The sequence below is a fragment of the Nomascus leucogenys genome, chromosome 18 (assembly GCF_006542625.1).
Source record: "Nomascus leucogenys isolate Asia chromosome 18, Asia_NLE_v1, whole genome shotgun sequence".
Lineage (NCBI taxonomy): Eukaryota > Metazoa > Chordata > Mammalia > Primates > Hylobatidae > Nomascus > Nomascus leucogenys.
This window is the reverse complement of record NC_044398.1, coordinates 19,370,425-19,392,375: the sequence shown is the minus strand read 5'-3', so window position 1 is coordinate 19,392,375 and position 21,951 is coordinate 19,370,425. Positions and strand designations below refer to the sequence as shown.

At 49.8% G+C, this 21,951-nt stretch overlaps 1 protein-coding gene across 1 annotated transcript in view; it reads right to left on the bottom strand.

Annotated features, from left to right (window-relative positions):
* TSPAN15 (tetraspanin 15) overlaps nucleotides 1-21,642 on the bottom strand; it is a 56,996-nt gene extending 35,354 nt beyond the window's left edge. Inside the window, exon 1 of the mRNA XM_030798317.1 lies at nucleotides 21,417-21,642. Coding sequence (XP_030654177.1) covers nucleotides 21,417-21,512 — 96 coding nt within the window. The 5' untranslated portion in view covers nucleotides 21,513-21,642. The remainder of the gene's footprint in view (nucleotides 1-21,416) is intronic.
* Between the last annotated feature and the right edge of the window lie 309 nt (nucleotides 21,643-21,951).

The following is a 21,951-nucleotide window of genomic DNA, read 5'->3' as shown; positions in this document are numbered from 1 at the left end:
CAGAGAGAAGGAGACACTAAATCAGAAAGGCAAGATCAGGGAAGGCTTCCTGGAGGAGGTCATGTTTGAACTGAGTCCATTTAGTGGACAAGCAGGAATTCCTAAGGTGGACAAGAGGGATAAGGAGTTCCAGATGCCCATGAAGGTACCACAGGTCAGGTCAGCAGAGCTGGAATCAAGGACAGGCAGAGGACGAGGGAAGGGGAGGCGAATAGGGAGGTTCACACAAGCCAGAGCACCAAGGTCAGTCTCATGGGTTGAGCCAAGAAGTCCATTTATTCACATGACATCTATTGACTGAGTGGTTGTTGCACACCAGGCATTGTTTAAAGCCAGTGGGTCTCAAAGTTTTTGGCCTCAAAACTCCTTTTCATTCTTAAAAATGTTTGCAGATTCTGGAGCTTTTGTTTATGATGATATCCATCAATTAGTTACCATAAATTAAAACTGAGACTTATTTTAAATATTTATTAGCTCATTTAGAAATAATAAGAGACAGCTGGGAGCAGTGTTTCATGCCTGTAATCCCAGCACTTTGGGAGGCGGCGGTGGAAGGTTCACTTGAGTCCAGAAGTTCAAGACCAACCTGGGCAACACAGGGAGCCCTCATCCCTACAAAAAGTAAGAAGAATTAGCCAGGTGTGGTGGCACAGCTCTGTGATCCCAGCTACTTGGGAGGCTGAGGTGGGAGGATGGCCTGAGCTCAGGTCAAGACTGCAGTGAGCTGAGATTGCAACACTGTACTCCAGCCTGGGTACCAGAGTCGAAAGAGAAGGGGAAGGGAGGGGAGGGAAGAGGGGAGGGAAGAGGGGAGGGAAGAGGGGAGGGAAGAGGGGAGGGGAGGGAGAGAACGGGGAGAGAGGGAGAGAGAGAGACAGAGAGAGTGAAAGAAAGATTGATTTATATGTTAAATAGCATATTTTTTATTTTAAAAATTCCCCAAAAAAACACACAAAAACTGAGTGAGCAGAGTGGCGTGGGCTCTGCATGTTTGTAAATGTTAACGTCTGGCTGCCAAGAAAGCAGCTGGATTCTCAGATCTGCTGCTCATTGGCTCCACTGCCACATCGAGTGTTCAGGTGCCTCTGGAATACTCCATCACATGCTCCCAAGAGAGTGACAATGGGAGTCTTAGTATTACTATGAAAGTGGTTCTAGATGCAAGAGCCCCTGAAAGGGGAACCCAGAGGTCCCTAGACCCACTTTGGGAGCTACTATTTTAAGAACTGGGTGTGCAACGAGAGCAATGAAAGAAAACCACAAAAATCCCAGCTTTGGTGGAGCTCACATTCTACTTGGGGAGAGGCAAATAAGTAAGAAAAATATATACTGTGCTATGGTTATAAGTGCTACCAAGAAAAATAAAATGGAGAGGAAGGCTAGGGAAGCTGGGGAAAGGGGCCATCAGTGTGGCCAGGGAGGGTGACATGTGAGCAAAGACTTGGAGTAGAGGAGGGACCAAGCCACACGGATACATGAATGAGCATCCAAGCAGGCACCATGGCCTTGGGATGTGCCTGTGTTTTCAAGAAACAGCAAGGGGGACGGGGCTGCTGGAGAGGGAGCATGTAGGAGATGAGGCAGTGGGCTGATCAGGAGGGGACTCTGAGGCCACTAAGAAGACTGACTTTTGCTCTGAGTGGATGGGAGGCACTGAAAGTTTGCAGAGAAGTGCTCTGTTCCAACTGTGATCTTTTTTCATTTTAAATAATTGAGACGGGGTCTTGCTATGTTGCCCAGGCTGGTCTCGGACTCCTGGGCTCGACAATCCTCCCGCCTTAGCCTCCCAAGTAGCACTTGCTACCATGCCTGGCTGTGATCTTTAAATGAGTTGCTTGGACTGCTATGCCAAGAGACTGGGAGATGGAGGTGGGAGGGGCCGGTCAGGGAGCTACTGCGGTGACCAAAGTGAGGTGACAGTGGCCTGGACCACAGTGGGCATGTGAAGGTGTCCAGAAGCAGGCAGTGTATTTTGAGGCTGGAATAGGGAAATAATTGAAATAATTTAAGCAGGGGAGTCTCACATTCAGATTAACTTTTAAAAGTTCTTTCACCAGGGTGTTTCACATCAGCCTATGTGTTCATCATCATGGGGAAAGGTGCCTTTGCAATGGAGAGGGCTGGTCAAGTTCAGTCTGACCAACCATGGTGTGGCCAGATAGCACGCACCCCCTAATGTGATATTCCGTACCTCCCACTGCACCCACTGTGAAATGCTCCTGCAGGAAATATGTGGCCTGAACCTAATCATGAGGAAGCTGTGAAGCTATGAAGCAACTCAGACATTCTACAGATCAAGTGGCCTGGAGGCTTCAAAGGACTCAAAAGAAGTAAGGATAGTTGGTCTAGGCTGGGGGAGATTAAAGAGACATAGAGCCAGAAGTAATGTACCAACCTTGGGTGGATCCTGGATTGGGTAAAACATCACCACAAAGGACATTTGGGGAATGAGGTGCTTTCCAACACCATCAGCCAGTTCTTTGATTCTCTTGAGAGACCAGCTAGGTGTCACACAATTTAATTCAACTCTGACACCATTTACCTGGAGTTAGCATCAGATCCCACAGGTTAATGTGCTCAAGCCCATGAGATTAGGCTGGGCATGGTGGCTCATGCTTGTAATCCTAGCACTCTGGGAGGCCAAAGTGGACAGATTGCTTGAGCCCAGGAGTTTGAGACCAGCCTAGGCAACATGGCGAAATCTCATCTCTACAAAAGAAATACAAAAATTAGCTGGACGTGGTGGCGTGTACCTATAGTCCCAGCTATTTAAAAAAAATTATTATTAAAAGTAATGGCAAAAACTGCAATTACTTTTGCACCAACCTAATACTTGGGAGGCTAAGGTGGGAGGATTGCTTGAGCCTGGGAGGTGGAGGTTTGCTTGAGCCTGGGAGGTAGAGGTTGCAGTGAGCCAAGATCAAGCCACTGCACTCCGGCCAACCTGGGTGACAGAGTAAGACTCTGTCTCAAAAAAAAAAAAAAAAAAGAGCCTACAGGGTTTGCCCGACCTTCAGATGCCAATCACAAGTCCAGGACTCAAAGTCTGGCTATAAGTCAGGGGTTCCCGCAACCCCTTCCCCAAGTTTGATAATTTGCGCGAATGGCTCACAGAACTCAGGGTTACTTATATTAACCAGTGTATTACAAAGAATACAACTCAGGAACAGCCAGAGGGAGGAGATGCACTGGGCAAGGTGGGGAAAGAGCTCCCAGGCCCTCTCTGAGCCCAAGCCCACCCCTCAACACCTCAGTGAGTTTCCAAACCCAGAAGCTCATCAAATCTCATTGTTCAAGAGTTTTTCTCTTCTACTGGTTGAGAGTTGGAAAAAAAAAAAAAAAAGTTTTACATAGAGCTCAATCTCCAGCCCCCAACCCCCACCCCCACCCTCACCCTTTCTGTCCAGCCCACAGGAGGGGCTGAATCCTCCAACCCTCTAATTATTTGGTGTTTCTGGTGATTCGCCCCATCCTAAGGCCATCTAGGGCCTTACCCTAAGTCATCGCATCAGCGTAAACTCAGGTGTGACTAAATGGGCTCATTATTAATAACAAAAGGCATTCCTATCAGGTAATTCCAAGGGTTTTAAGAGCTCTGTGCCAGGAACTAGGGACAAAGAACAAACATATTTCTTACAACACAGGAATGTCATAAGAAATGTGGCCTGTATATAGGACTGAAAAGTTTGATTTCATGCTGATTTTTTTTTTTTATCAGATGGACAACAGTGGTGTGAGGAAGAATGCCCTTTCTGGGAAGCCAAATGCTGGGGTATTTAGAGGAGTGGGGTCACAACGACTGCAGCCTCCTTGTAGCTGGGTTGGCAAAAAAAGAAGTGGTGTATTTAGAGAGAGCTGTTAAGACAAGATGTTCACAACTGATAACAGAGGTGGGCAGATGTTCTTTGAATTCTTCCTTCCATTTTTCTCTGCGTTTAACTTTTTCAAAAAAAAAAAAAAGTCTATTTCCCCTATAGCAGCTTGATACATAAGTATTGATTAGGGGATACTCCAGCCACCTGATAATGCTCCCCATCTGGTATGAGAGAAGGGGGCTCTCTCGGCCCTACCCCAGCCTACCCCAAGCATCAGAACCAAGGAACAAAGAGCCGCTGCCCCACATATCAGTGCACTGACTTGCCAAGAGCCATGACCCGGCCACACCAGGGCACACCGGGTCTCTCCAGGCAGGCTGTGGGCAGCCAGCTGGGGGTCTTTCAGTTCTTTAGAGCATCTTTCCCCAGTGCCTGACACAGGGCCCAGTGTGTGCACCTGGTGATTAAGGGTGAGGATTCAGGGAGCTTTGGGTCTGGCTTTCAGACACCAATCAGCTCTCCTAATGAGAATGTGGGGGAGGGGGGCCGGGGCTGGAGTCTCTTGGGTGGGGACAGTTTTCCAGGCAAGCCTTTACTAATTGGCTTTCTGAATTTCCCCTAAACAACAAAAGGAACCAGCTGGCCCCAGTAGGTCTTGGATCAGGTACAATGTAGGCAAGTAACACACGACGGTCCCTACCAGGACCCCAGAACCTATAACATTCAGGGCCTCAGAGGTCACCCCTCAAGTTTCAGATGCACTGGGACATTTTTTATCAAAAAGAAACCCAACGCAACGTATAAACTGTGATGCTGGGTCCTGATTTTTTTTAATGCACTATGAGAGATGTTTTAGGGACAATTAGATATGTTTTTGCATAAACTTAGTATTTTTAGGCATGATAATGGTGTTGTGGCTATAACTATATCCAAGAACATTCTTTTACCTTTTCTATAGCAACCAAGTTCTATGTTTTCCAAGAAGAGGTTTGTGTGTGTGTGTGTGTGTGTGTGTGTTGTTTTGTTTTGTTTAGAGACAAGGTCTCACCCTGTTGCCCAGGCTGGAGTACAGTGGTGTGATCATAGCTCACTGCAGCTTCAACCTCTTGGGCTCAAGCGATCCTCCTGCCTCAGCCTCCCAAGTAGCTGGGACTGCAGGCACACGCCACCACACCTGGCTAAAGGAAGAGGTTTGTTTACTACAGGTTTGAGTCTTCCTTTGCCTAAAGCTCCAGACCAGATTCAGTGCCATCAGGAAAGTCTCAGTGGCCACAGGCAAGGGTCAGCTCACCAGAGGCCTGGGTCTGGTGGCCTGTTCTGGCCTGGAATTAATGCCCAAACCAGATGTTTCACTAACTGCTACCTGGAGATAATACAGGCTGTAATGGAAACCTACCTATTACACATCCAAGTGAACCTATTAGGAAACAGGGTGCTGAGGGCTTTAGAACATGCTCCTCACTGCATGGGGAAGAGGCCTGGGGGAAGGGAGAGGGAGGGTCGCTTGTCACCTTAAATCCTTTTCTCCTCTGCTTTAAGAAAATCAGGACAAGAGAAGATGCATGCAACAAGCCAACACGACCATGAAACCCTGTGCAGAAAGTGGCAGCCGGGAAAGGAGGTAAAGGTCAGGAACGGGCTCCCAGAGGGCTGGTGCTGATGCGACCCAGCAAAGAGCCCAGGTCAGCTGGAGGCGCTGGGCCACTTACGAGCTGCGCGATGCTGGCCAGACCATCTCCCTCAGAGCGCCAACTGCCTCTCCACTGTGACATGGGAATATAATGGTCACGCGAAGAAGACCCTGAGGTGGACAAACTCCTTTGTAAACTGTAAGACACTGTACCATAATGAGAAGCCACTTCCTTAACAGTCAGCAGTACACAGACTGTGTTAAGTGTCTGCACCTGACCAGGAGGTGCCACACTGCCTGTTTCCAGAAAAGAGCTGGAAGGAACCACTGAGAACTCCCAGTGTCTCCCAAACTCCAGCCATTCTCCTGTCACGTCTCCACGTGGTCGGGTTGGCCAGCTACTTGCATTATTATTAACTCGATGTTTTAATAAAACCCCACTGGCTTTTCTTACTCAAGTAAATACGGCCCTGACCTAAACTAATCAAGATCTACACAATCACAAGTTTGAGGTACTAATTATTTTTTTAATACCCATCACACTTCCCACATGCATATTAAAATATTTAAATGTTCCCCCATGGCCCAGCTATAATCATCTTGTGCACCACCAGGAATCAGCGAGAGGACGGATGAAGGGGTGGCCTGCCCCTCCACACCTGTGGGTGCTTCTCGTTAGGTGGGACGAAAGACTTGAGAAAAGGAATAAGACACAGGGACAAAATGCAGAGAAGGAAAAGCGGGGCCCAGGGGACCGGTGCTGTGCTTACAGAGGCCCCACACCGGCCCCGGCCTCTGAGTTCCCTTAGTATTTATTGATAATTATCTTTACTATCAAAAAGACAAAGGAGTGACTGGACAATAGGATCACTGTAGGGAGGAAATCAGCAGTAAGACATATGAACAAAAAATCCTTGTAACATCAATAAGTTTAAAAGAAAATGCTGTGCCTTGAGATGCATATGCGAACATCTCCATAAACCTTTTAGCAGTATTGCTCCAGCAAGCCCCACCTTATTCCTAAAGGCGGTTTTCTCCTTACCCAGTAAACAAAGCACACAAAGGGTTTTACCTGGAGATGTTCCATCTCCCAGGGACGGGCAGGAGGCAAATGTTTTTCTTTTTCTCTAGATTTAAGAGAATGGTGATGACCTTTAACCATAAGCAGCCTTTAGGCACTTGTTTAACAAAGCACATTCTGCACCGCCCAAAATCCTTTTAACCTTAAGTCACCACAGCACATGTCTCTTGCAAGGACAAGGTTGGGGGTAGGGTCACAGATTAACAGCATCTCAAATACAGAACTAAATGGAGTCTCTTATGTCTACTTCCTTCTATATAGCCACAGTAACAGGCTGGCCTCTCTTTCTTTTCCCCACAGACGCTGATCTGGCCCAACCCCCTGATTTTGCAGATGGGAATCTGAGGCTGAGAGAGAGGGTGGCACTCCCACAAGGTCACACCGCAAATTAGCCCTCACTCAGCAGCTGCGACCTGGATCTCCCAGCTCCCAGGCCAGTGCTCTGTCCCACCACAGGCTGCCCTCCCTCATCAGGAACAAGACTTCTCACGCCCTGGCATATCCTCTCCAAAAAAAGGAAAATTAAAAGATGCATTTCTGAAGGACAGTAATGCCCCACTTCTGCCTTCTGCGGCTCCAGAGAGCCAATGGGACCTGGGCCGTGGCGTCTGGTGCAACTTCGGGTCAGGTTGCTCCCTCCATCCCCACACAAGGTGGCAACCGCCCCACCTCCTTGGGGGAGCCTGTGGCCCCTGCCCTGGGGAGCTGGTGCTAATCCAGCAGAGATACCAGTCCCTGTGTTAGCAGTGTCTTATAACTTCTACATAAAGTTACAAACCTAACCAGAATGGCCTTCTGGAAGCACAGAGCCTCGGGGAGGATCAGAGATGCCCTCACGCCTAGAACATGTTTGATGAGTGACTAAATGCCCAAACCAATGGACAAACCACCCATCCCCAAAAAGTCCGTCTCTCTAAGAAAAGTTCTTCCAAGGAAGAAGAACAAACATCTAGGCCAGGAAGGAAGCCGGTAAGTCTGCCAAGAGAGACAGAGGCTTCACACCCCACCTCCAGCTCTCACGAGTGAGTTACCTAACTCTCTGAGCATCTCCTTCCCAAGTGCAAACGAGGCAAGAGCAGCGCTGTCTCTTAGGCTACTGGAGGTTGAAGTGAGAGAATGGCTAGAAAACAGCTCAGCCCAGAGCCTGGCACACAAGAAGGGCTCGTTAGCTGTTAGCTTTAAAGACAATATAGGACAACCTAGGAGGATGCAGAAGGTACAACCCAGCTAGACAGAGTGTGGGGGAATTCCTGGCTGAAAAAAGTCAAGTTTCATTCCATGTGAGGCCGGCACCAGAAGACCACAATGGAGAAGGAAAATACTGTAGAAACGAACAGGCTGGAAGTAGGCCCCACCCCATCTCAGGGTCTGTGGGTCCCTGAACAACTCCTGCCCTCATCCTGTCTCTGCTCTGAACATGAGTCTACCCGCCTAGTGGTTGGAAAGCCAGGTGGTCACTGCCATCCCCAGGGGAAGCCCAGAGCCCAACACCCCAAAGCTAAATGTCTCTGCCACAGCCTCCTGGGAGACTCTGGCCAGGCCTGCTTGCTCCACCCAGATCACAGAATGTCTGCAGCTGTCGGAGCATGCTGCTAGGACTCAGTGAGTGCCAGCTTCTCAAGGGGACAGGGACAGGGCTGGACATTCTTCCCTTCTCTGTGAGAAGTCACAAGTCAGGCCTCTGTCCCCACACCCTGGCTGGAGAGGAAGCTCCTGGTTCGAAACCACTGAGTAGTGTCCATTGTCCCCCCTGCACACTAGAGATTGTCCCATTGGCAGAGTTTTAGAACCCGGGGCACATGCTGGGTGGCCTGGGGCTTGGTTTCCTTCTCTCTGAAAGGAAGGGGTAGCACTAGATGCCCTCTACGGCCCCTCAAAGTTCAACCCACTGGAAGTTCAGGCCACATCCTAACTGCCCTACACAATGGGTGACGCTCCTGTTCTGAAGCTGTCAGGGAATCCCACATTTTACAGCTCAGCTTGGCAAGCAGTTTTGATTTAACTGTTTTCACAGCCAGCAAGTCCTTCCTGAGAGCTAGCTCGCATCCACCTTCCCCGGTTTTAACCTCTTTCCATTAGGTTTTCCTTGCAGAGGGGAAGCCCCAAGAAACCAGCTGTAGGGCATCGCCCCCTGGCCTGAGGACGGGCCAGAAGCCTCACTCCTCACAGTCTCACTCCTCCCCCAGCCCCTCTGTTCTCGCCCTTGGTTTTCAGCACAACCCAAGAAGGAAGGTGGTTTCAGGGCCCTGCTCAATTGGGCCCCTCCCTAGTAAGGCCACCTGGTGAGGCAGAAGGGCTTGCATTTTCCTATGGCTGCCTGAACAAATGACCACAAATGGGGTGGCTTAAAACAGAAGTTTAATCTCTCACAGTTCTGGAGGCCAGAGGCCAAGGTGTCTGCTGAGCCATACTCCCTCCAGAGGCTCTAGGGGAGAAGCCGTCTTGCCTCCGCCAGCTTTTAGTGGCTCCCAGAGTTGCTCAGCTTGTCTGCCCCCATCTGCACACAGAAGGCCTCTGTGTGCCCATGGCCTCCTCTTCTGTCTGTCTCATATCTCCCTCTGCCTCTCTCTTATAAAGGCACTTGACACTGGATTTAGGGCACACTCAGGTCATCTAAGATGATTTCATTTCAAGATTTTGAACTGAATTATACCTGCAAAAACCCTTTTTCCAAATAAGGTTACATTCACAGGTTCTAAGACCTAAACATACATACCTTCATACTTTTTTTTTTTTTGAGATGGAGTCTCACTCTGATGCCCAGTTGGAGTGCAGTAGCACCATCTTGGCTCACTGCAACCTCCACCTCCCAGGTTCAAGCAATTCTCCTGCCTCAGCCTCCCAAATAACTGGGATTATAGGCATGTGCCACTATGCCCAGCTAATTTTTGTATTTTTAGTAGAGATGGGGTTTCACCATGTTGGCCAGGCTGGTCTCTAATTCCTGACCTCAAGTGATCCACCTGCCTCAGCCTCCCAAAGTGCTGGGATTACAGGTATGAGCCACCGCACCTGGCCAAGAACATACCTTTTTGATGAGGCCACAACTCAACCCACAACAGAGCTCACTAGTCAGAGTGAGAAATCAAGGCCTCATCCTTCTGCTAACTGGCCCCTAGCTTACCACCATGATCCCAGGCAAGGTCCTCTCCCCTGTCTGGCTCTCTTTCACCATCTGTAAAGTAGAGATAGACCACCATCTGCCATACTTCTCCTATGGGGGCCAGAACTGCAGTTCACTGACCTGGAGATCACAGCCAGCTTTCCAACATGATAATCCTGCATCGAGAGTTCTCAAACTCGAGATATCATTTAAGGAGGAAAAATTATCACAGGCCACCCCACAAGTTTCTGAATCCCTGACTCATAAAACTTAAGCCTGATTCTACAGAAACTTATTCTAGTTACAAAGGTAACTGCACAGAAACCTTGCCTTTAGAGCACATAAAAGAATGTTTTGAAGATAACCAAAAGGAAAGCAAAAATCTAGAACTCACAGACTCCCCTCCCTCCCACAACATACATCCTGGTTCCCTGCAGGAGAAGCCAACTCCCATAGTCTCCCACATTCCCAGGCCAGTGGTCTCCACATACCTCCACCAGCCCTTCCTCGCCCACATGGGACCCTACTGACTCCCCCTGCACTTCTCCCAAACCCCTGGCTAGAGTGTTCTCTTTCTTTCTGGGCCTCTCCCAACTGTGTTTGCTAACTTTCCCCAGCTCAGAGAACCTGTCCAGATCGTAAGAGATGTCAGAAGAAGGTTTCACATCACTCAGGATTCACCTGCAGAGAAAGGTGTCCTGGAAATCACCAGTACCATCAGAATTCCCTTACGGATACCACCCTGAGCTGTGGTTTCGACTCCAGCTGCACATTAGAATCACCCAGGGAAGTTTAAAAATTATAGGTAGGGCCAGGCGCGGTGGCTCCCGCCTGTAATCCCAGCACTTTGGGAGGCCGAGGCGGGCGGATCACGAGGTCAGAAGGTCAAGACCATCCTGGCGAACACGGTGAAACCCTGTCTCTACTAAAAATACAAAAAATTAGCTGGGCGTGATGGTGGGCACCCACAGTCCCAAGCTACTCGGGAGGCTGAGGCAGGAGAATGGCGTAAACCTGGGAGGCGGAGTTTGCAGTGAGCCGAGATCGTGCCACTGTACTCCAGCCTGGGCAACAGAGCAAGACTCCATCTCAAAAATAAAATAAACTTAAAAAATAAAATAAAAATAAAAGTATTACAGATAAAGCTGGGCACACGGTGGCTCAGGCCCATAATCCCAGCACTTTGGGAAGCGGAAGCAGGTGGATCACTTAAGCCCAGGAGTTCAAGACTAGCCTAGGCAAACATGGTGAGACACTATTTCTACAAAAAAAAAAAAAAACTTTAAAATTAGCCAGGTATGGTGGCACATGCCTGTGGTTCTAGCTACTCAGGAGGCTGAGGTGGGAGGATCACTTGAGCCCAGGAGGTCAAGGCTGCAGTGAGCCATGACTGGACCACTTGCTCTGAGTGACAGAGCAAGACCTTGTCATTATAATTTTTTTTTTAATTACAGGTGCCTGGGCCTAGCCCAGACCCACTGAATCAGAAGCTCTGGTGATGGGGGGGCGGTGGTGGGGGGTGGTGGACATGTGTCCTTGTGAAATCCTCCCAGGGTAGGAGGACTTGAGCCATGAAGTTGAGGTCCACTGGCCAAGAAGTTCCTGTCTTTTGACTCTGGGAAGTGACCTAGTCTCAGAATCCTGTGCAGCCTCGGCAGCCAGCACCCCACCCTACTGCACCCAGGGGATGGTCCCAATCTGCCACAGGGTGGGCCAGAAGCTGGCCTCAGCCCACCACCAGCCACACTGTGCCCATGCCTGCACCCAGCACCTGGCACACAGTGAGTGCACAGAAATGAACACCCTGACCCCAAGCACCCCCACAGTCTCCCACACTGCACCCAGCATAGCCGGAGAGGTCAGCATGGCCAACCCTCTGGTAGGAGATGGGAAACAGCCTGGCAGGGGCTGTGTCACTCATACAAGGTCACAGGCAACATCCTGAGAGGGACTTCCAGCGGCCCCAGGAGTTGGGGGTTCCTGCTCTCCCACGAAGGAAGTGGGAAGGCTCTGAAGAGGGAAAAACAAGCCCATCTGGGCCAAGGCTGTTTTCCTTCCACCCTCCAGGGAAATATTTGCTTCCCTGCAGGCCCAGATGCAAATGTCTTGGCGAGAAAGTCCCTTTTGGAAAAAATTAAAACCCAACAGGCACCTTTCCCACAGTGAAACAGTTCTTGTCCCAGGAACACACGCAAATGATGGTTCTCACACAAGTTACTTCCCCACTCAGGGCCTCAGTCTCCTCCTCTGTAAAATGGGACAAGGCACACGGGGTCATTCTGAGAATGCAAAGAGATGAAGCAAAGTGTGGCGAAACACGCGGCAGACGGCATCTCCTCCCAGCATCTGCATGAACAGTTACCCAGCCAGATGCCCACTCAGAGCTCTGTGGGCACTGCCTCATCCAAGCCTCACCCCTGTGGGCAGCACAACAGTTATCCCCTCCCAGCAGACAAGAAAACCAAGGCACAGAGAGTTGTCCATGACTTGTCACATGGACCTTCTCCTCACCAGCCAACCAAGAAGTGCTCATCCTCCTCAGCTCTGCTTCGCCTCCAGACCTGGTCTTCCCAGAGGACATTTCTGACCTCAACACTCAGGCCCAAAAAACGTTCTGTAGCCCACCCTCCCTCTCCCAAGACTCATCTCCACTTCTCTCTGCGAGGCCTCCCTGCCCAGTGAAGCCCTCAGAGTCCTCCCAAAGACTCCTCTATAAAACAGGACAAGACCCCCGTCCTGCCCAGCTCAAGGGTCACTCTGAGAATCCAAAGAGATGAAGCAAAATGTGGTGGTCAGGCCACCACAATCAGGCAGCCTAGCTCGGACTGGCCCTTGATGGAACTAGCTCCTCCAGCCAGCTGGTCTGACCCCTTGGGCGTGCTTGTGGTCTTTTCCAGGGACTGGACCCTTCCCACCCCTTAGTTCCTGGGCTAACATGGCAAATCGCCAGAGGCAGAGATGGCTGCCATCTCCTTCACAGGCCAACCCTCTAGCTGGGGAAGGTGACACCGTAAGTCCACAGTGTCTCTACGGTATCTCTTCCTCACCTCCACCGGCCCAGGGGCATAGCTTGGAGCTGAACAACTCGTGCTGACCGAGGGCTGGGACCCCTCAGAGCCTTGCAGGACACCTCTCAGATGGCCTGCCTGGCCCCGCGTGCCTGTTGTGGCCCAGTGCCTCTGACAGTGTGCCATGGTAGCCCAGAAACTAAGGGGTGGGAGGGGCCCAGCCTCTGGAAAAGACCACATGCACGCCCAAGGGGTCAGCCCAGCTGGCTGGAGGAGCTGGTTCCATAGCCATCTGTTCTAGGCAGGCTGAGTACCCCCAGGGGCAAAGGAGCCTCCTCTGACAAGACGGATTCCAGAGGTTCTCATCTCATCTCATCTCATCTCATCTCATCTTATCTCATCATCTCATCTCATCTCATCTCATCTCATCTCATCTCATCTCATCTCATTTCATCTCATCTCCCCAGCTACCCCTAAGCAATGCAAGGCTCCCAGGTGACTCTCCCTCCCTCGTGGGCAGGGAGCCCTAGAATCTCCCTCCCTCAGTGGGTGGGGGGCCCTAGAGTCTCCCTCCCTCCGTGGGTGGGGGGCCCTAGAGTAGGCCCCGTGCTTTTGCACCTCTCATCTCACAGGATCTTCCCCACTGCCCTCTGGGGTACCCACAGAGGAGGCATCTCGGAGGCTCAGAGAGCTGGTCCTTTACCCAGTGTCACACAGAATAGCCAACATCTGATCTAGGTCTCTGGATGGCAAGACCACAGGGCCTGACAATGAAACCCTGCTTCTCAGTCACTCGAACCCCAAATTCTTCACACAGCCAGGCCCCTGCCACCCTCTCCACTCACAGCGCGGCCCTTCCCGGGCTTCCTCATCTGCTGCAGCCATGCTTGCGACCTGCCTCAGGGACTTCGCACTCATGGCTCTCTCTGCCTGGGATGCTCTGGACAAGTCTTTATGGCTGGCTCCTTCTCTATTTGAGCTTCAGCTGAAATGTCAGCTCCTCATAAAGGCTTTCCCTGACCACATCATCGAAAAGTGGAAACGCCCATCCCTCCCCACTTGCTCCCTAATTTTCTCCTTAGCACCTATCACAAGTGATATTTATTTACTGCTCTGTCTGTCTCCCAAGGCCTGGACTAAACCTGCCTTGTTCATAGTTGTTTCCCACACCTATCACAGTATCACAGTGCCTGGCATTCAGTAGGCATCAAATAACTATTTGTTGACTTAATGAACAAATCAGCCAACCAGAGAGCACGGCTGGTTAAGACTGAATGCTCCTGCCTTCCAACAAGAAGTCGATTCAAACCCATTCACATCCAAAAGTTCTCTCTGGGAAAGGCTGTTTTTTGTTTGTTTGTTTTTTTGTCTGTTTTGTTTCCCCCCCTCCAACGTCTTCTGACCAGACTTACCCGGAAAACATCTTTCCCCTGTGTGGAGCCAGTTGGTACAGAAATTTCATTATCAGTCCCTTATCAGGTTGACTGTGAGCCCCACCCCAGGGTGGCATTGTGAGTCATCTGGGAAGAAAGGGCTCCGGGCAGGAGGGCAGGTGGTTATTCCTGCTTCTCCAGGAACCAACCCAAAGGCAGCAAGGTCCAGTCCTACAACATAAAGCAATTCCTCTATTAAAGTGGGGAACGAGACCATGTACAAAGTCTAGGTTAAGAGCGAAGGACATTTCTCAGGGCCTTAGTTTGCTCATCTATAAAATGAAGGTGTTGGAAGGTTCTCCAAATCCCTGGCAGCCCTGATTCTCTGGATTTTAAAGGCTCTGTGGCCAGACTGGGGGAGGGGCGGACCTCTCTGTGCCAGAGGCCTGAGCCCAGTCTGATGCTGTGAGATCATCTCTGACAGCACATTAGGCACGGCTGGCCACTTCTCCAATATGAAGGCTGCCCCACTTTCAGCTTCACTATTTGAGTTTCACTATTTGGAATGCTTACCTAGAGCCAGAAAATGAACTTTGCTCGACAAATCAAACAAGGTTTGTCGACAAGAAAGATAATTAAAGAAATAAAATGTCTACATATATGTACAAGATGTCCAGATGGATGTTTACCAACATATAACAGTGGTTGAATCCCAGTGGTAGAATCAAAGGGGACTTTTGTTGTTTTCGTTGTACTTTCCTGAATGGCTTGAATTTTTAAGCTATGCACATGTATTATTTGCACAAAAATAATAAAGCTCTTCTCGAAAGTAAAAATCTCCTCCTGGAAACTGTCTCCAGAGAAGTGCTTTCTTTTCGGCCTGGCTTCACCTAGTGCTTCCCTGAGAGGCCAGGGACATGGCCTCTTTCAGAAAGGTTATCTTCTACCCTCACCCTGACACCAGGGAGGAACATACATGGCTCCTGGAAAGGTCATGGGGGCCCAAGGAAGAAACCGGAGTCAGGCAGCCTGGATCTGGTCTTGGCCTGTCACTGACTTGCTGTGGGCTTTCAGGCAACTCACTTCTCTTCAGGCCTCTGATTTCTTATTGGTAAATTTAAAAGGCTGCACTAGAGGTGTCTTTAACAGCCCTTCTCATTCTTAGTCTATGGCTCTTGAGCAGCAAGGCTAGAGAGGAAGGCAGGAAAAGAATGGCTAATCTGTGAGTAGTTGATGGAGTGTTCGTCATGTGCCAGGCACCGCTCTAAGCTCTTCAGATGTATTAATCCATTTAATCTTCTCAGCAACTCTCAGGTAGGTGAGGTGCATGGAAGTTATGCCTAGGCCACTTAACCTTTAAGTGTCAGAGCTGGGATTTGAATCCAGGCAACCTGGTACACAGCCCACACTCTTAACCATTAAACTGTAAGAAATGTAAGAAATCGCAGGCCAAGCTCTAATAAGCAGGTTCATCCTTGGAGAAAGCCCAGGAAGAGTTCCTATTGCCTCTGGCATTCGCTGCCTCCACCACCTACCCACCCTCAGCTCCTCCCTACTTGCCCCCAACTCCCACCAAGTCCTTTTCTTCCTGATTAGTCAACACTCCCCAGCCATGACACCTTTACCCACTTGAAAGTCCTACCCTGTTATCAAGGAAACAGGCTTGGTGCTCTATGGAGATTCCGTAGCACCATGATCAACCCTGCCCACTTTGCAAAGTCAAGGCCTCAGCAGACCTGACCACTGCGGGTTACACCCCCAGCCAGGCCTCTGCCCCAAGTTGGATCCTCGCCTTGTAGGTGCAAGTGGGATTCAATCACCATCATGCAACAAGCCTCCCCTGAGCACCTACTGTGTGCTCAGGCCCCAGGGCCAGCATTCAGAGGAGGATATGGATGAACTACAATCCTGACCTCTGGGAGCCCACAGTCCAGCAAGGAAAAGCAGTCCTGTAAGCGGATCTCTAAGATACCCCGTGGGCAGTGCTAAAATTAGAGGTGTGTCCCCAACGGGCTGAGGGTGCATGTGTCAGAATGATTCACCCTGTGTGATGGGAAAAGGAGGCTCTAAGTGCCTCAGCGTGAGCTCATTTCTCCCGCAGACGTCTCCATGACTTACTGGTAGGGCCAAGGAGCACCTGCCTGAGGATGCAGAGACCTGGGGTACATGCCAGCTCTGCCAAGTGAGCCTCAAACACACCCTTTTGCAGCCCCAAAGTTCCCTGCTGAAAACAAGAGGGCCCTGAGTGTGGGACAGATAACCATAAGCGGTTTAGGGGCATATTCATAGGGAATTACAGACTGAGCTTTCCTCGTTCAATGCCCTTTTGACCCCTCCAATTGCATCAAGGAGCGGGTCTCAGTTTGGGTGCTAGTTTGTCTTTAAGCCCCTCAAGCACTTGCCAACCTATCTTTTGAACAGAGAGGGTGGGCGTCAGGGTCACAGCCTTCAGCATCCATGACATCCAGCTAGGATTTAGTATTATCGTTTTGTTTTCCCTGTACTGTATTTACTTTAAACCTTTACCTGCTATTTATGATGACGGGTCTTGGTTTCCCATTCATAACACTGATATAAAGCCTCCTTTTAAAAATAAATTTAAAGGCGTACATATTCAGGGCAACTTGAACCTATGTGCCTGGAAAATAAAAAATATATACTTTAAAAAAGGGAAAAAAAGAAAAAGAAATTTAAGTTTAAAAAGTAAGTTTAGGCTGGATGCAGTGGCTCACGCCTGTAATCCCAGCACTTTGGGAGGCCCAGGCTGGTGGATCATTTGACGTCAGGAGTTCGAGACAGTCTGGTCAACATGGTGGAACCCCATCTCTACCAAAAATACAAAAATTAGCCCAGTGTGGCAGTAGGCACCTGTAGTCCCAGCTACTCGGGAGGCTGAGGCAGGAGAATCGCTTGAGCCTGGAAGGCAGAGGCTGCAGTGAGCCAAGATCACACCACTGTACTCCAGTCGAGGTGAAAGAGCGAGGCTCTGTCTCAAAAAAAAAAAAAAGAAAGTAAATTTAAATAAACGTATTAAGTAAATAATATTACAACTGGTATCACCTCTATATAGGACAATTTAATAACATCAGAATGTTAAATGCACATACAAAAACAGGCAAAGCTATTCTATACTGCTGGATAATCCAGTGGTGATCACCCCCAAAGGTAAGAGATAGTGCCTAGAAGAGGGCTTGAGGGGTATCTGGCTTCTGCTGTCCATTCTGCTGGTTGACCTGGGGGCTCAGTGTATAGGTGTGTTCACTTTGTGAAAACTCATCAGCTGTATATACTGACGGCAGGTGCATGTCTGCATGTATAACATATATTCATATACCCCTTAACAACCCCACTCCTAGAAATTACTCCGCAGACATATACACCCATGCAATATGACACATTCAGAGATACTCACTGTGTCACTGTTCTCAGTGAAAGAAAGACAAAAGAAAGAAAAAGAAAGAAAGAAAGAAAGAAAGAAAGAAAGAAAGAAGAAAAAAGAAAAGAAAGGAAGAAAGAAAGAAAGAAAGAAAGAAAGAAAGAAAGAAAGAAAGAAAAAAAAAAAAAAAAAAAAAAAAAGAAAGAAAGACTGGGAACAACCTAAGAGTTCTCCAGCTGGGGACTATTAAATAAATGTGGCATAGCCTAGAGCGGAATCTGTGCAGTCAACACACAGAATGAGGAAGCTCCTAGCAGATCTCCATAATTCACGTGGATTTAAATTTAAGTGAAAAAGGGGCTACATACGTAGTTCTGTGTATAGTGTGCTACCTTATTTTAAATATACATATGTTTGTCCTAGGACATCCTTTGACTAGGATAGCTCAGAAAAGAGTGACAGGAAACTGATAACAAAGGCCTCCTCTGGACTGGGCAGGCCAGGAGAGAGGGGTAGGAGGAGAGGCTTGTCACTAACAACTACCCTTTCTTCTTTTTTTTTTTTTTTTTTTTGAGACTGTCACCAGGCTAGAATGCAGTGGCACTATCTAGGCTCACTGCAACCTCCACTTCCCGGGTTCTAGCAATTCTCCACCTCAGCCCTAGCTGTAGCTGAAACTACAGGCACACGCCACCATACCCAGCTGATTTTTGTATTTTTAGTAAAGACGGGGTTCCACCATGTTGGCCAGGATGGTCTCGATCTCTTAACCTCATGATCCACCTGCCTCAGCCTCCCGAAGTGCTGGGATTACACCTCACCCGGCCTTACCCTTTTCTACTTCTAAATCTTGTACCAAGCCCATGCATGCATTTCTATCAATAGTAATCTATTTTTTATTTTTTATTTTTTGCAACAGAGTCTCATGCAGGCTGGAGTACAGTGGCACAATCTCAACTCACTTCAACCTCTGTCTCCTGAGCTCAGGTGATCCTCCTACCTCAGCCTCCCAAGTAGCTGTGACTACAGGCGCATGCCACCACGCCCAGCTAATTTTTGTATTTTTAGTAGAGACAGGGTTTCACCATGTTGCCCAGGCTGGTCTTGAACTCCCAGGTTCAAGCAATCTGCCCATCTTGGCCTTCCAAAGTGCTAGGATTACAGGCATGAACCACAATGCCTGGCCAATAGTAATTTTTTTTTTTTTTTTGAGACCGAGTCTTACACTGTCACCCAACTGCAGTGCCACGGCACAATGTCAGCTCACTGCAATCTCCACCTCCTGGGTTCAAGCAATTCTCATGCTTCAGCCTCTCGAGTAGCTGGGATTACAGGCACACGCCACCATGCCTGGCTAATTTTTGTATTTTTAGTAGAGATGGGGTTTCACCATGTTAGCCAGGCTGGTCTCAAACTCCGGACCTCAGGTGATCCTCTCGCCTCAGTCTCCCAAAATGCTGGGATTACAGGCATGAGCCACCGGGCCCAGCCCCAGTAGTAATTTTTAAAGTAAGCAAAAAGTCTTACAGAAGGTATAAGGCTGTCATAAAACTTATGGCCCCTGCAGACCTAAAACCTGAGATGCAAATTGTTAGAACTTTGGACTTACAAAGCAAGTAACCCTTCCCTCAACCCCAGAGATGGCACCAGAGATAATGGGTTTTCCTGTAAATGGTTTCCAAATAACAGTAAACCTGGTCCAGGACAAATTACTTACTCACACTGGGCCCTGCCCTGCAGTCAAACTCTGGCACCTGGAGCTGCTCTGGCAGAGTTGGCAGGTGGCTGAGTTGTTGGCATGGGTGTGGAGACTTTTAAACAGAAATACTTCCAGGGATGGGAGTTAAGGATTTGGTAAGGCAACCTCAGTCGGCAGAGGAGGGATTCCAAGTTCTGAGAACCACCCTGCCGAAGAGAAGCAAGGCAAGGGCCATTGGGTGGGCTTCTCTGGGGGCTGCAAAGGACAGCGGCAGCACAAAGCCTTAAAAATTAGAGTTCGGTTTTATTTAACTGCATGATGTATGTTTGTACTGCACTTACTTTGCTCATATGTCACTCTTTCCCCATATCGCTAATCCTAAAACAGTTCAGTGAGGTACAGGGCAGAGATTCACTTATTCATTCTGTAGATGAGAAAATGGAAGTGTGGGGAGGTAGACAGACTGGTTTGTGATTATATATCTGGGGAAGGGGTGAAGCCCGAAATACAACTCCATCTTCCTACCTCCCCACCCATCAACCTTAGGCTCTTTCAACTCCCATCTACAGAGAGAAGGGCTCACAGACCACACAAGGGGCAGGCACAGAAATCCTGGGGACTTAGGGGACCTATGAGAGACCATCTAGGGCAGCAGTTTTCAATACTGACTGCACACTAGAATTACCTTAATTCTAGTAAGTAATTTACTACAATTAAGCTTATGTAAATTTAAATAAATACCTATGCCAGGGCACAAGAATCTGTAGATTCTGATGCAACCGCTGATTTACAGCTCAAATCACCCCCACTCCCTTCCCACATATGACCTTCTGTCTCCCTGGAGCTTCCACCAACAGGTCCTTGCTCCATCCTCCGGCCCCCAAACATACTGTTCATCTGTCTTCCACATTACCTAGAGTCAGAGAATTGGATTGGAAACTGGCCTCAGACTAGTTTTGTAGATGGAAAAGTCAATGAACAGTTCTGAGGCCCAAAACAGGGAAGTGACTTGCCTAAGATATCCGTAAGTCAGTAACAGAGCTGAATCTGGATCTCCAATTACCAGGCAAGGCCCCACCCACAAAGGGGTCACAGAGAAAGCCAGTCCTGATGGCAAATCCAGCAGCTCCTGCTAGCAGAAGAGACCCAGCAAGGGGCTAAGGAGGACACCAGGGGAGAGTGTGTGTATTTGGTGGGAATGGGGTGTCAGTGACCACCCTGGGTCCCTGGGCAAGTCTGCTCTTGTGGCATACCGCAGGCAGAGAGCGATTCTGGAGTGACAGGGGTGGAGCTGGCCTATAGGAAGATACTCTCATCTCTAGACTAGGTCCCAGCCTAATATGAAACGCCCTTACAGAAACCCAATCTCTTGGGGCAGCTTACACCACAGGTGTCCAAATTCCCTGCCCACGATAGGAATAATGTCTCATACTTCTTGAGCTCTCGCTAGGCACCGGACCCGGCCTATTTCATTTAATCTCCGCGAGCATCCTACAAGTTGAATATAATTACTGTGTCCATTTACAGATGAGGAAACCATGGCCCAGAGGGATGAAGTAACTTCCCCAAGATCACTCAGCAAGTGCTCATTTCAGAAACGCACAAACTGAAATTGGAACGATACAGAGATTAGCAATGTTTTAAATAAAAAAATATATATAAAATAAAAGACCACTCGGAGCGACGGAATTCAAAGCTTGGTTCATGTCTAAACACTACCATCCTGCCCCCTAACAAGGCAGAGGAGGAGGTGAAGCCCAGCGACAGCGGAAACTGAGCACCTAGGAGTGCAGTAGACGTCGTGTGGTGGACTTCTCCTCGCCACGCAGGAGGCACGCGCATCCACCAAAGAGGAAACCAAGACGCAGCGGGGAAGCGTCTTGGTCAGGGGCATCAGCAAGTAACTAGCAGGGACCAGACCCGGAATCCAGGTCTCCCAATTCCGACTGCAAAGCCTAACTACTTAAGCTCCACAGGCCGATGCAGAGGCAGTCAGCCCTACCGGGTAGGCGTGGTGGGCGCGGCCAGCGCGGTCACCTCGGCCTAGCCAGCCGGCCAACGGACGCACAGCGGGCAAACCGCCCACCCGGTGCACACAGGTGAGCCAGGTGGCACTCGGTCGGTCGGCAACCAGCTCTAACACTCCCGAAAGGGCGGCTGAAAATTCAGGCTCTGGCCGTCAGAATGTGCGGTAGAAAGACAAGGAGTCCGCACGCGCTCCCCCGCGCACTCCCTGGAGCGGCTAAGTGTGGACCCAACCCCGGGCCAGTGAGGGGGCGGTCGGATTGTGGGTCCCCACCCCCATCCCCGGGCCCTACTAGGGTCACTCACCCAGAACACGGTGGAGTAGATGATAAGTGAAAACTTGAGCCAGAGGTAAGAGAAGCGCGCGCAGTAGCGCACCTGCTCCGAGTCCCCGCGCGGCATCCTGGGCGCTCCCCGCGCGGGTTACGGGGGCTCCGGGGCTCTCCGGCTCGGTCCCTCAGCCAGCGCTCGTGGCCCCACCTGCGGCTGCCGGGCTACCCGCCCCGCCACCGGCGTTCTCTCCGGGACTGACACTGGCGCGCGGCAATCACAGCCCCAGCCGGGAAGCCTGCCAGCCCTGGCGGCCAATGGGAGGCCGCGGCGGCCCAGCCTCTGGGAGGGGGCGGGCCAGGGGCGGGGCTGCTGCCCTGGGCCCTAGAGGGGACCAAGAAGGGATGGGAGGGGGAGACGGTCTTGCAAATGAGCTCGCGTGCAACTCTGGAAACGCCTGTGCTAATGCAGGGGGCGTGGGAGAGGTGAACCAGAGGTGCTCTAGGGAGAGAGCGAGCGTGCCTAATCGGGGTACATAGAAATGCAAGCTTTCCTCTTGTCAAGATGGAAA